The sequence below is a fragment of the Lepisosteus oculatus genome, chromosome 26 (genome assembly GCF_040954835.1).
Source record: "Lepisosteus oculatus isolate fLepOcu1 chromosome 26, fLepOcu1.hap2, whole genome shotgun sequence".
Taxonomy (NCBI): domain Eukaryota; kingdom Metazoa; phylum Chordata; class Actinopteri; order Semionotiformes; family Lepisosteidae; genus Lepisosteus; species Lepisosteus oculatus.
Window position 1 is genome coordinate 5,960,678 of NC_090721.1, and position 12,902 is coordinate 5,973,579.

Genomic DNA, 12,902 nt, shown 5'->3' on the forward strand with positions numbered 1-12,902 from the left:
GTGACTCATCTGTGAAGAGGACCTGATGCCGCTGCTGACGAGTCCATCGCAGCCTCTGTCTGGCCCAAGCCAGTCGGGTGTGACGTCTAGGAGGTGTGAGCAGAGGGCCTCTGACAGGTCACCTTGCTCTAAGGCCAGTGGCAGGGAGCCTCACTGTCCTGTCACTGATGCAGGCATTGTGACTGCCAGCAGTTTCAGCAGCAGTACAGGTGGCAGATCTGAAACGATCTCTCAGATGGACCAGTCTGATGTGTCGGTCCTGCTCTGGTGTGGTCATTCGAGGGCTGATCAGGCATTGTTACACCTTGACCTCGTTGGATAAAAGTGCACCCAACAAGCTTTTGTGTGATTGGCAAGTTGCAATGCCTCACTGCACAAGCTTTTGTGAAAGTACGTAAGCTATAACTATAGTATTCTCGTTCCAGAAAATGTTGCGTTTCTTTTTTCTATCAGTATATACTGTATACTCACACCTGAAGAAGGTTCCACGGCCGAAACGTTGTGTTTTCTTTCTTTTCTTTTCAGCATGGAATAAACCTATTACTTGTTCCTTTACAGTCTATACATGCTGACGCAGCTACCCACCGGAAATATATACTGTATACTTTACTATATGCTATATACAGTAATTGTACTCCAAGAAATTTGAAACTGCTACAAAATGCTTTTTTGTTTGCACCATCATAGCAACATTTTGAAATTTTAAGGTATGCTGAGTATTATAAGATTTATGTGATTTTGTTTCAGATGACTTTTAAAGGTTTTATAAAAGAACTAATATTTCATGCAATTCTGAATGCTGAATTAGTATGGCTGTGCCATTTTAAACAAAGGTACGCCAAATAGCTACATCTGAAATGTTTCTTGTTCAGATTTAATAGAACTTTTAATTAAGCCATAAATATCCCTTTGCTCTGAAAGTGATATCATTGAACCACTCAATTTGTTTGACAAGTTCATAAGACAAGTCGTTGGATTTTTTTGGGATAACAATTTCTTTGAATTACACATACACCAATTACCCTGTATGTTATCTGTTCTGGATTGTGTAATCTGACTTTGATCTGGAGGTTTAATGTTTAGAGTCCATAAGCATTTAACCTTGTTGATGTTCCAATAGTTTACTAGGTTGCTGTTTTCATTGTTGCTGGATTAATTTGTGACCTTTCTTCTTTGCTCATGCTAGACTAAATCTGTTCATACTTTTTTTTCCCAAAATGAATTTAACAGAATAGTCTCTACAGATCTTTCTGATCTGAAATACTACATCATGATTGAACTGAATGTTGCCATTTACATCTTTTAAAGACAGCAAGCATGCCCAAGCACAAAAATACAATAATCATGTTGCTGTCGTAGTTTTAACTGATTCTACAATTAAAAATGTTCCAATAAAACAAGAACGCACTCAGAGTGTGTGCCCAGGCTGAGAAGTGTTTATCAAAGATTTCTCATTTGTGGCTGAAGGCAAGATTTTCAGTTGTTATTTCCTTTTGCATTATGAGGATATAAGTGTTGAATAAGGTTTTTCTTCCAATGGTTGGATCTCCCTTGAACCCAGCCTCACCTATATACTGCCTGAGTTTTTAACAGTATTTGTGGCCAGGACAGTAAGACAGGAAGCGTAGCTGTTGAGCAGCAGGACATAATGATACAGGTACAGTATGGTTTAGGTGTTGGAAAGAATTTTTGCTAACCTCAAAACCATTGTCATTATTGCCAAGTACAAATACTGTAGCCTATTCTTGCGAGATTCCCATATTTCCTATGGAAATATGTGTTTATTATATTTGAATTATCTGAAGTCTTGTGTTTACTGTAAATCCTGGATGGAAAATTGATTTAAGAATTCCTCTCATAGAATACGAAGTGTTCATTTGAAAATAAGAGATAAAAGCCAGAAAGGATTCTTACTGGGATTGTTTTCTGTTCTAGAGATGGTGTGTGACTATATGAGCTTTGTGTGGTGTGTGGACTTTGTATAATACTTTTAAAATGCTTTGAAGTGTTTCCTCATTATATGGAGAATGTTTTATGTAAATGGCTTCTCACTCATTTTGTTGCCTGGAAAGTTCCTTCTGCTTCTAAACAAGACATCGAGTCTTCTTTACCAGCAGGTCCCTTGACTTGTCACCTCAAATAACGGGGTGAGCAATGGTAAAAACATAGCAAAGGAAAAGACCCATCTTGGATGTGTTCTCTGGATTATCATTTTCCAATTTCCCAATTTCTTGTGTCATTGCCTGTCTTTTTTCACTTGCTTTCTAATTTTCTCTTCAACCCTCTCCATACATCTACAGTACCATAGGTCACTGGTGTCTTCATATTTCATGGAGTTTAAAATTTCATTTGGGGAGAAGGTCCAACCTTAATCTCACCCACTTGCACCTCCATGTATATAATTACCTCTTTTTGTGTCCTTGTTTCTGCTTCCCTCCCTTTGTCCCATCTTCATCCTTCTTCAAAATGACCTGACACCCCTGTCCTTAAGAATTGGTTTCCAGCTTCCTCTGTCGGGTAAGTTACCACAATACTAAAACATCAAGATAAGAGTTCATGCTTTTGGTGATTAAAGTTACAAATATTAACATTCAGAAGAAGGAAATGGAGCTGGCAACTTATTTTAAGATACTTCTAGCACATACTGAAGGACACATTAACAGCTTAAGTTGTCCAGTGTCTGTAAATAAGTTTTAGATATGCACTTTTCTCTTTTAAAATCAACAATAATAGTTTGATTGTTTTGGCATCTATAAGCAGCTTTATTTGTCAGGACCTCTAGCATTGCCACCCAGCTACTGTACATGTGAGTTTGTTCTGTATTTAAAAACCATCAACCACTTCCTATTTTTCTTATTACAGCTGTAATCAATTAGCTGCTACTGTACAGAACAATTAGATAATATGCTCACCATCTGTTGATAGGATTTCAAACCAGTTGTTAAAAGCAGTCATTTGGTAACAAAACCACTTTTTAAAGCATGATGGAGGTGCATTAAATATTATGTAAGGAAATATTCTTCTTCCTATTCTTCTTTTTAATAAAGCAAAATAGATTGGAATAAGACTTCAAGACAGAATACCATTAATAATTAATTTTCCTATACTGAAAGAGCATGGGGTATTTTTGGATATAAAGGTCAGCTGCAATTCCAAGGAAAACTGTCTGAAGGCCAGGCAAATTATTATTCTTTTAAGGAGTCAATATTGTTTCTGGATGTGGGTCGTGCAACTTAAGGGACTGTCATCGTCCATGCCCTAGAACATTGTCTACAAACATGTTTCTATTTTACCCACATTTCAGTCTGTGTACTAAAAAGGCATTTTATATATTTCCACCATTTCTTTTGTTGTGTTACGATGTTCTATTTATTTTGCGTGAAAAATCCATCTGATTTCTGAATTTCTGAAATCCTTGAAATCAATTGGAATACTTTGGGCAAGATTCTGTAATGGGGCATGTGTCACAAAACTGTGGTCCCATTGGGTAAATATCTATCTACTGTATGAACAGTACATGGTACATCTTATATATATCCTCCGATATTCCTACAAAGGTAAAAAATATTAAATGGGAGCGAGCCAACTCAACATTATAAAGTCATTTCTAACTCATTTTTGAAGGAATCATATATCAGCGACAAAGAAACTTTAGGAAACGAGGAGTGCCTTGGATGGGACCTAAGCAGCAGTGTAAAGTTAATGAAGTATGTCAAAGCTGTAAAGAAGACAGCTTAACATGGACTTTTAATGATACTGTATATCCACATCCCTAAAACAATCCCAGTACAGAGGGCTTCCAATAGGAGTATCTGGAACATGTCAGTTTCCTCCTTCTTTCAACTGTCACCATCAAAAAGAGTCCTGCACATCTGACTGGAGCCCCAGGGCGGCTCTTCTCTCCTTCCCTGCACTGGTACAGGGTCCGAGCATCAAAGCGAACATGATGAACAACTGGTGATTCCAAATGGAATATATGAAAAGATTAATAATTGGCAATTGTAAAAAGAAGACAGAAAAAACACTTCAGGGGACCACAATAGTGTGGCAAATTATTGTCACCTTGATGACACTGTATTGAGGCCATTCAAGAGGTGCACATTTCAAACACCAATGGGCATTTTTCATTCTGAACAAGGGCTGTGACCCTTGCAAATTGCCTGTATGACAGGTGGCATGTCTGTTTGGCTAAGGTCTTATCGCAAGGCCGTGCTTCATCATCATAATGAATAATTCTGAAACAACATTTTGTTTTATAACGTTTTCCCCTGTCCCTCGCGCTAAATTTTAATTCCAAACATGAGTAGAATGTCGCTAAAAATAATAACAGCTGAGCTTGGGGTCTTTTTCATCATGTCAGAGACTGCTCTCTGGAGGGCTAGTGGGAACCCACAGAAATCCCTGAAGTATCCATCAGGCGTCTGTGAAAATATCTGTGGAACGTGCTCGCAGCTGATTGAAAGCCCTGGGAATTTGTCAAAGCCGTTGTGGTGAAGCTGAAAACCATGGGATACACTGATGGTTATCAAGCATTACTCTGAGTCCTGTCCCCAGCTAAAAACAATATTCACCCATTGCACTGCAATGTGCCACTGCCATGTGCCTTTGAGTCACTATAGTTCGGCAGCAATGTTCAGCCCATGTCTTTTTACTGCTGAAGATGACAGCTCAAGAATTCCAGAGTTTCCAGTTCTCTTCTGCTCTACGGTACAGTGAACTTTGAACTACAGTATACTGTATAGCCAAAGGTGGCAAGACCTGCATCAAGCCTGAGATCTGGCAGCTGTATCTTTGCTTTCATATGCTAAATAGTCTAAGGCATTTTTTTAATCACTGAGCCTTTGATAGAAAATGATCAGGAAGATTTGAAGGATGCAAGATGTGTTCCTGTCACTTTGAACACTTCATGAAGCTTCTGTTCTTTATGGAAAAACGACGCTGTAATTTTAGCCTGAACCTTTTTTTCAGGGTTGGTTCTTTTTGCTGTAATTTGCCATGCCAGGACTTTTATTTCTCTGATGTTTTTTGCTGATGTCAAACCAAGGTTATGCCTTCAGCGTGTAATCTGCCGAGAGCGCGTGAACATGAAAACGTCTGTATTTTAGATTAAATTAAGCGCACAGCCTCCCAGGGAGGGTGGTGGTTGGTCAAAGTCTGGTTGTCAAGTCTTTAGTCTCTTGAAGTCCACATGACTACATTCTGGGTAATGCATTGTGTTTCAAACATACTGCAATTCTGTTGGCTAAAATAGGAAGGCAGACTGGAAAAGAAAAAAAATGTAATTGCCTTATCTGGCTTGTTTAGTTTCCCTTTTCTTTTACTTAAAAAAAATAAGCCCTCTCAGAATCCATGCAAGTATCTGGCAGACGGCAAAGTTCCTTTTGGATGGGGAGGGGGAGTGGAAGGGGGGTGGGAATGAGGGGGGGTGGGGGGGCTCTTTCACTCTTCTTGGCAGTGAGCTCCGAGCTTTTGGCAGGAGTGACCAGAATAAAAACAGCAACACCAGACATAGGGGGAAAAAAGTGAAATGATCCATTGAACTACGAGTCTTTGCCCTTTCTTAATTACGTAGTGTCCAGTATCTTTTCTGTGGGTTTTTTTTTCAAGACCGGGTAAGTGGTAATTAGCTTGCCGGGGATAAAACCAGCAGATTGAGAGAGGTCTCGGGCATTTTGAAGCGAGATGGCTAGCAGGAAGATTGTATCACTCCTTCAAGGATTCCTCCTCTTCGCTCTGCATCAACCCTCACTTCAAGGAGGTATGTGAACATTTGTAATTCTATACCCCACGGCAATCAGTAACAGCTTCTCGACAGCACACTTGTCTTAAGGTAGAGCATCTTCACCCTGCAGTGTTATACAGCATGCCAGTGCTCTTCTGATTTATCTGATTTATTTTGTGATTGCCAGTTTCAAAATCTTTCACATGTCGCCGCTGAAACCTCATTGCAGTGTTATTCTGAGATTCAGGAGCAGCGCGCGCAGAAGCTAAATTCTGCTGCTTTGCTGATGCACCCCCTTTCAGTTAATAATGTTTAATCTTTGCTGAGGGTTCCTCGTTCCCACTAGATTCACAAACAGGATCAAAGAGGCTCTTTTTGCAGTTTGCTTTGCAAAAACATTTAACGTTGTTCTCATTGACGTTCTCTTGCTTTCCAACTGAACTGTTGTTGCTTTACTATATACTGATCATTCTGCACTGTAATTTAAAACTGGAATTTATTTTCATACAAATTAAATATGAATGTGTAAATGTCATACTTTTGCACAATTTAAAACAGGTTTTGTCTTCAGTTTCTTTCTAATTTGAAGAGTATGTTGTTGATTAATATAAGATGTTTTTGGTTTTAGGAATAAAAACATTCTCCTTTGAAAGTGAACTTATATAGTATGTTGCTTGTTATTTTGTGCATGTAGTAGATACAGACTTGTTTCTGTAATGTATAATTGTTAATTACAAAATTATAACATGGGAAAAAGTGTACCAATAAGCATACATGTATATACTGTACATTTCCAGATATAGATCCATTTTCTTAGATGTATTGATTTACGTATAGCATCCAGTATGATAGTGTTCACAGAATGTTCACATCTTCCAGTTTTTTCTCAGTTAAGAAAAGACAGATTAAAGTAAAGTTATATTTTAGGAAAACATTCACATACAAGATCTAGAGGAACATGTGTTGTATATAGAATTATGTATAAAGCAAATGTCAGTTTATGTATGTTAGCTATCCTGAGTTACATAGCAGATGTACTTTGGTTTATAATGACAAAGTCCTATTATAATGATCAACATTATGGTAATCTTGAATTTCTCAATAAGAAGTAACAGGAAAGGATGCTATACTGTATTTACAGCCCAAATGTAAACAGAGCTTTTAGGGAAATGCTTTCTGAAGAAATTAAGTTAGAGCAAGCCATTATAGATGTTAGTTGCCATGCGTTCTTTCTGAAATGTAAATCTCTTTTGGCTGTACTATAAAGGCAAAAAGCTGAGAAAGAATAGTTTGGAAAGTTTCAGAGAATTACAGATCTGTTGTTCATTGTATCTGTAACTAATTTGTTGCAGTTAAAAAATGTTTAATCTGATATTCTGTCAGTGGATGAATACAGTCACAGAAAAAGAGTTTGCCCAGCTACCATATTTATGGTGTCAGACTGATCTTTATTCACATTTTCAGGTGTCTTTAACTTTCCGGTATAGGAAAACACCTTTGGTGTATAAGACTATCTTTAAGACACTTTCTCCCATACAGAATACCCTCTGTTTTTTCAAACAGAAAAGAAAATACAGTTATACCCAAAAGGAAAGAATAGCTACTGTAAATTTCTTTGCTGTCAGTTGTTTATACCTACAATTTCCCTTTGTTAGGGACTCAAAGATGTTATAGTTACAGTACAAATCAACAGGACTTTTATAATAGTCGACATGTAGCGTGGTTTCAAATGCTTTCCCTTAACTAGTTCCTTCTTACTACTGGAGGAATTTTGCAGGTTTACATTTTACTGTTTGCATAGTTAATGTTCTAAGAACAAGTTGCACTCTGTTTATTGGAAGTCAGTTGGTGGTTTTTGCTTTGGATACTTTTTGTTCTTTTTTAAGCTTATATTCCATGTCTCGACCTTTGTTTTAGCTGACCCCAATCCAGAGTCTCACACAGTACACAGTTTTTTATTAGTATGTACTGCATTAAGAAAAAAACACAGATACTTTACTGCAACAGGTATCTATATAAAGTAATGTTTTTACTTTGAAAAGGAAACCACATTCAATTGCATAACATTTTCAAAAGAATAAAATAGTTATTTGGCATTGCATACTTGGTTGGACCGGCCAAGTGAGGCGTAAAGATAATGTCTATCTTTTTATTTGACCAGAGATATTGAAGGATTCTTGAATTTGGCAGTTTTGAGTTGGCAGACTTGGTTAAGAGACAGTCTAACTTATGTACAATAAAACAGTCAGGGACATAATATTAATAATGCAAAAAGAATTAGTTGCTATCACTTCATCTTTGTATGGCCTATTCTCACTCCCTTGGCACCCAGCATGCTCGGCTCATTATTAGGCTGTATATCATTTTCAGCAGTGCTGCTTCCAGAGGCTGGTCACTCATCTCGGAACAAAAAGGCATTCAAAATGGCTTACGCCAAGTAGAAAATGAAAAATTTGAAGTTTAGGCGGGTTTCTCTCACCTGGTTGGAGCTGGCAAACTATGTAGTAGAGTTGCTTTTGTGTTTCTGAGTTGCTGGAAAGCCTGTAAGTGGTCTATTACTTGTTATGGTTTAGCTGTAATTGCGCGGCTCACACTGGGTTGGATTCAAGTGTCCTACAGTGAGGCAAACAAAAATTCACTAGGAATGACAACACCCAAGATTAAAGAGTCATGAAAGGATCATGGAGCGAAATTTTGGTTTAACCCGCTTGGCTGGGGGCTGACCTCCCAGCCATAGGACAAGGAGGCCAGGACCCTCAAGCAGGGTGACCGAGGGGTAGCAGCAGAGGTGGAGGTGGGATGCAAGAGACATGCAAGAGAGAGAGATAGGAATCTCGTAGGTATTAATAGTGTCTGGGAGAGGAATGGATGGCAGGAGGACGATTGCTAATTACTGACAGCTGAGTCTGAATGAACTTGGTTGTTGTCATCCCTCCCGAACAATATCAACTCCATTTTGTGGCGAGCTTATCCAGGGGTAGGGAAGACAGCAAGTGCAGAAGTGGTGAAAAACACAGCTGGGCAGCCACTGTTGGAGGGTGCATCCAGTCAAATTACCCATAATGACTTTCAGGTGGACAGTGGCTTTTCCAGGTCCCCTTGCAAGGTATTTTGCATTATTCTTTACTTCTGGGCAAGCATCAGTGGGTCTGAAATTAGCAATGCGGTGATTGCAGAGGTCTGGAGACCTGACATGGGGTTGCAACAGTGTTTACCACTAACAAAGAAAGCGTGCTGCGCCTATCTTTCTCTCACCTTTCCTTCTTCCTCTTTGTCCCCTTTTCCCCCTTTTGGATGTGAGTCACAGAGTTCTTCAGACCTAATAGGGATCCATGTAATGCTGGTTCTGGCAAGCATTGTTCAGAGTGATTTATTTACTGACTTTGAATAATTTCTCCTGCAACCTTGCCTCCTGTTAGATATCTGTTTCACAGCTGTTTGTGTCCCGGCATTTTCCTGATTGTGTCAAGCAGATTTAGAGAGGAATTATAGCAGCCATACATTCTAGTCTGCCTGCAGAACCAAGGACTACTTTGTCCTTTTATAGTAGCAGGAGTGTTTCATTTAAAATATCTTTGCAGCTGCTATGGACTTATTGTAGAATTTGAAGGTCCTCACAGAACAGAAATAAGGGTATTGAATCTTTCATACTTTACAGAAAGGCTATAAACTGACATACAGGTATTTCAAATGACAAATCGTGTTAAACAAGGCTTTTCCACAAGGTTTATGTGTCCTTAAGAGAGAGACTGGAAGATTTGATCTGGTCTATCAGAATTAATCTTATTTTTAAGGAGTAAGCAGTTATTTCACCCTACATTTGACGTACACCTGCTTTCTGGACAGTATGGTGTACACTGAATGGATCCAGAAAGGTAAATCAGAGGTAAAGGGTGACAGTAGAAAGATGCAGACAAAAGCCTCTATTGTTTGGCCAAATAAAGTTACTGGAATGTCTTAAGATACTGCAGAATGTCAGTGGTGCACAATGTTTTACTTTGATCTCAGACAGAAGAAATATTCCAGTGATGCCATTCATCTTCATCTTCACATTTCACAAGTTCCAAAATCATCTCCATGTGCTCTTGTATGGCAGAGAGATAACTGCAGATGCACAACACAGCTGGTCTTAGACACTCAGAGATATAGCCAATTGCTATCAAGCCACATCATCACTATACTGTATGTGCCTATATTGTGCTTCATTTGGGTGTATTTATGAGTCCCTGAAATGAACCTGAAATGCTGTTTTCTGATTTGTTCCATAACATGCTTTAGAAGGGGGGTACCTCATTCAGATGCTTTGGAAGTAGACAGATGATATAGTATGTAATTTATTTCCATATGTCATTCACTCAACATTTCAATGCAGATGTTTTGTATTCAGCGTTGCACAAACAAATGATGTCTGCCAAGTTCATAAAGACAAGAACTGGGGCAGGGGAGAATAAATATAATCAGAATCATCTGAAAAATTCCTGCAAAGCTAGCTGCGTGTGGTTTGCTTCAGTCAACATTTGATGAATTTCATCGAAGATGAAACATTAAAATCGCCTTGCAAATCGTGCTGTTTAAAAATTAACTGTCTGATGAAACCTGAAGAAATTGATCCTTGAAATAGTTTTAGATGGCGTGTATTGTATCTGTTCTAATATCAAGCCAAAATAATATTACTTAGAATTGGAAAAGGGATTCCAATTTCTACTAATTCATTTTTTGTGGTTGTTTTTGTTCCTGTGATCTTTGCTGGTCAAACACAGTAGTACTTATGTCTAATACCTGTAAATCAAGACACAGTCCAAACTGGAGCCACATCATATCATGGTTGTTTACATGGAGTACTGACAACAACAGCAACTTACAGTTCACAAGCAGAAATCCGATTAGATTTTTTCAGATCTAGAATTCAAATTTATTTTTGGTCATGTACCCACCTGAACTGAACACTCCAATTGTGTTTTTCACACTTCTCGGGCTCACAGCGACAATCCCCTCAACCTGTGAACAGGATGGGGATGGGGGGTGGGGGGGGTGGGGGCTTGTAGGAAGTGTAGTCAGACTCATCTGACCCGCCCACTCTTGAACCAATCATCTGTTAACATGTCACAGGCAGCACCGCCCTACATGAGAGGTTTAGCACTGATTGGAGGAGATGTGTGTCCCTCACCTGCTCCACTATGACCCCGGAAGCACCTGGGGGGCCACAGAGGCCACTATGTCCCAAGAGAGAGTCTTGGGTGCCTGCTTGGAGAGTCTTGGTCCCAATAGGATAATGGCATGACCCAGGCTTGAACCCATGTTTCTTGGAGCGTAGAGTACAATGAGCTCAACCTGTCTGCTGAGTCATTTGGCAACCCCCAAATAAATGACACTTTATTTAATGAACCCTAATTTCTGCTTGGTATATTTTAGGGCTCAAAGTTACAATTTAGCGGCATGTCAGTTTATAATTAATGACTCCTGTGTTATGAAGTTTTCCATCTGCTGCCTCAAGACTTTAGAAATGTTATACACCATTATTTACCCTGTCAGTGATATTTTGTTACCTAATCTGGTGTGAATCAGCCTAGATCATCAATTTTGATAAATAGTGACTCTGACAATACGTTTTGGGTTTGTTATGTCTGTGCAGAACGTTTTCTTGTGCCAGACAGTGATACTTGGCTTTATTTTTGATCTTGTTCTGTCACTGAACTATTGATTTCAGAAATGTTTAAACTCCTTTCAAGCACATCAACATAAGAGTTTTCTTTATCTTTCCAGACGATTCGTAACAGCTGCGGGCAAGGTTGAGCTTCATTCTGAGATCAAACAGTTTATAAACTGAACTTTTTTTTTTAGGAGTTTATAAAATAAGCTAGGAGAGAAGACACCTGTCTTATTGATATTAAGAGCCAACTATTTTGGCTGGGATTTGGGATCAATACTCACACACTTAAATGAATATATATGTAGTGTACCTTTAATACCAACCAGACAGTGCTTGACTGCTCAGTTTTCATCTGGATTGCAGTAGGCTGGCATTGACACTTGAAATATCTGTATGGAAACAGCATGAATAGACTTTGAGAATTAACCTGCACCAAAAACACCCAAGGTGATGCTATAGCCTTTCTTCCCTAATCCATTGCTTTAACCACCTAGACATCAGTACAGCATTAATGTCCAGATATATGAACTCTGTAGTATTCTATGGAGTAATTTAGTGTATTATCCTCCCAAAAAGGAAAATCCAGTAGCCAGTGAAGCTACCCTGAAGTAACCTGTTATTTAAATAAAGTAACCTATTGTTAGGAGGGAGTCTTCTAGGTGAACTTTCATAGAGGCTGTGTTAAGTTCTATAAAGTAGGCGGTTCTTACTGATATTTTGGAATTTTACATTCACACATCCCTTCTTACAAACAGTGTTTCTCCAGTGGGGTTTTGTTATCCTTAGTACCAAACGGATTAGGCTCAGTCTACGTCTTCTCTTGACAGGTCTTTGGAAAGCTAGGCTTGCAGAGACTCACGCACTGCACACCCGTTGAGCTTCAGCTCAGCTCTCGTGCTGCAAAGACTTCCATATAGTTGGCAGATCAGCTGAAAAGCAAGTTTATTTGAAATTCATTGCTCAGCCTCATTAGAAATTAGAGACCTATTAGCAGATTTGTCATTTTAATCTGAAGCATCTCTGGCGTCCTAGGCTGGAAGTCAGAAGTGAGAAATGATTTGTTCACAACCATAAACTGCCAATTATGCAGTATGCCTTAGCACCTCTGCTATATGTACTTTGTGCAAGAGCCATAAGTTACTTTCTGTATAAGACCAACTAAATATTTATAAATGGATGAAATTCCTTAATTCAATGAGTACATGTTTAAAATAAATGTAGCAAGTCTCGTGCTATGACTTCCTTTTAGTCACATGCCCATCTGACCTTTTTATGTTCACGGCATTTTAAAAATTCCCTAAGCTCCTTATTTATTCATTAGAATGTACTTCTTTGGTCTGTGGTCTCGGAGTAACTAGATGCCAAAAATGAATCTATTTAATTGGCCAGTATGACTGCCGGCTGAGTATGCCAAAGATTATCTCTCTCAATGGGCTTTTAGTTCCACCAAATCTGAAAAGCACCTGACACAAGAGTAACTGTGGAGAGCCAGAATGTTGTTGTTTTTTATTTCTTTTGACTTGAAATTAG

At 38.7% G+C, this 12,902-nt stretch overlaps 1 protein-coding gene across 9 annotated transcripts in view; it reads left to right on the forward strand.

The window, feature by feature from the left end:
- Positions 1-5,460: 5,460 nt before the first annotated feature.
- elna (elastin a) overlaps positions 5,461-12,902 on the forward strand; it is a 67,119-nt gene continuing 59,677 nt past the window's right edge. For all 9 annotated transcript variants that reach the window (XM_069184378.1, XM_015367527.2, XM_069184380.1 and 6 more), the window contains exon 1: positions 5,461-5,758. In XM_069184378.1, coding sequence (XP_069040479.1) covers positions 5,683-5,758 — 76 coding nt within the window. In that variant the 5' untranslated portion in view covers positions 5,461-5,682. The remainder of the gene's footprint in view (positions 5,759-12,902) is intronic.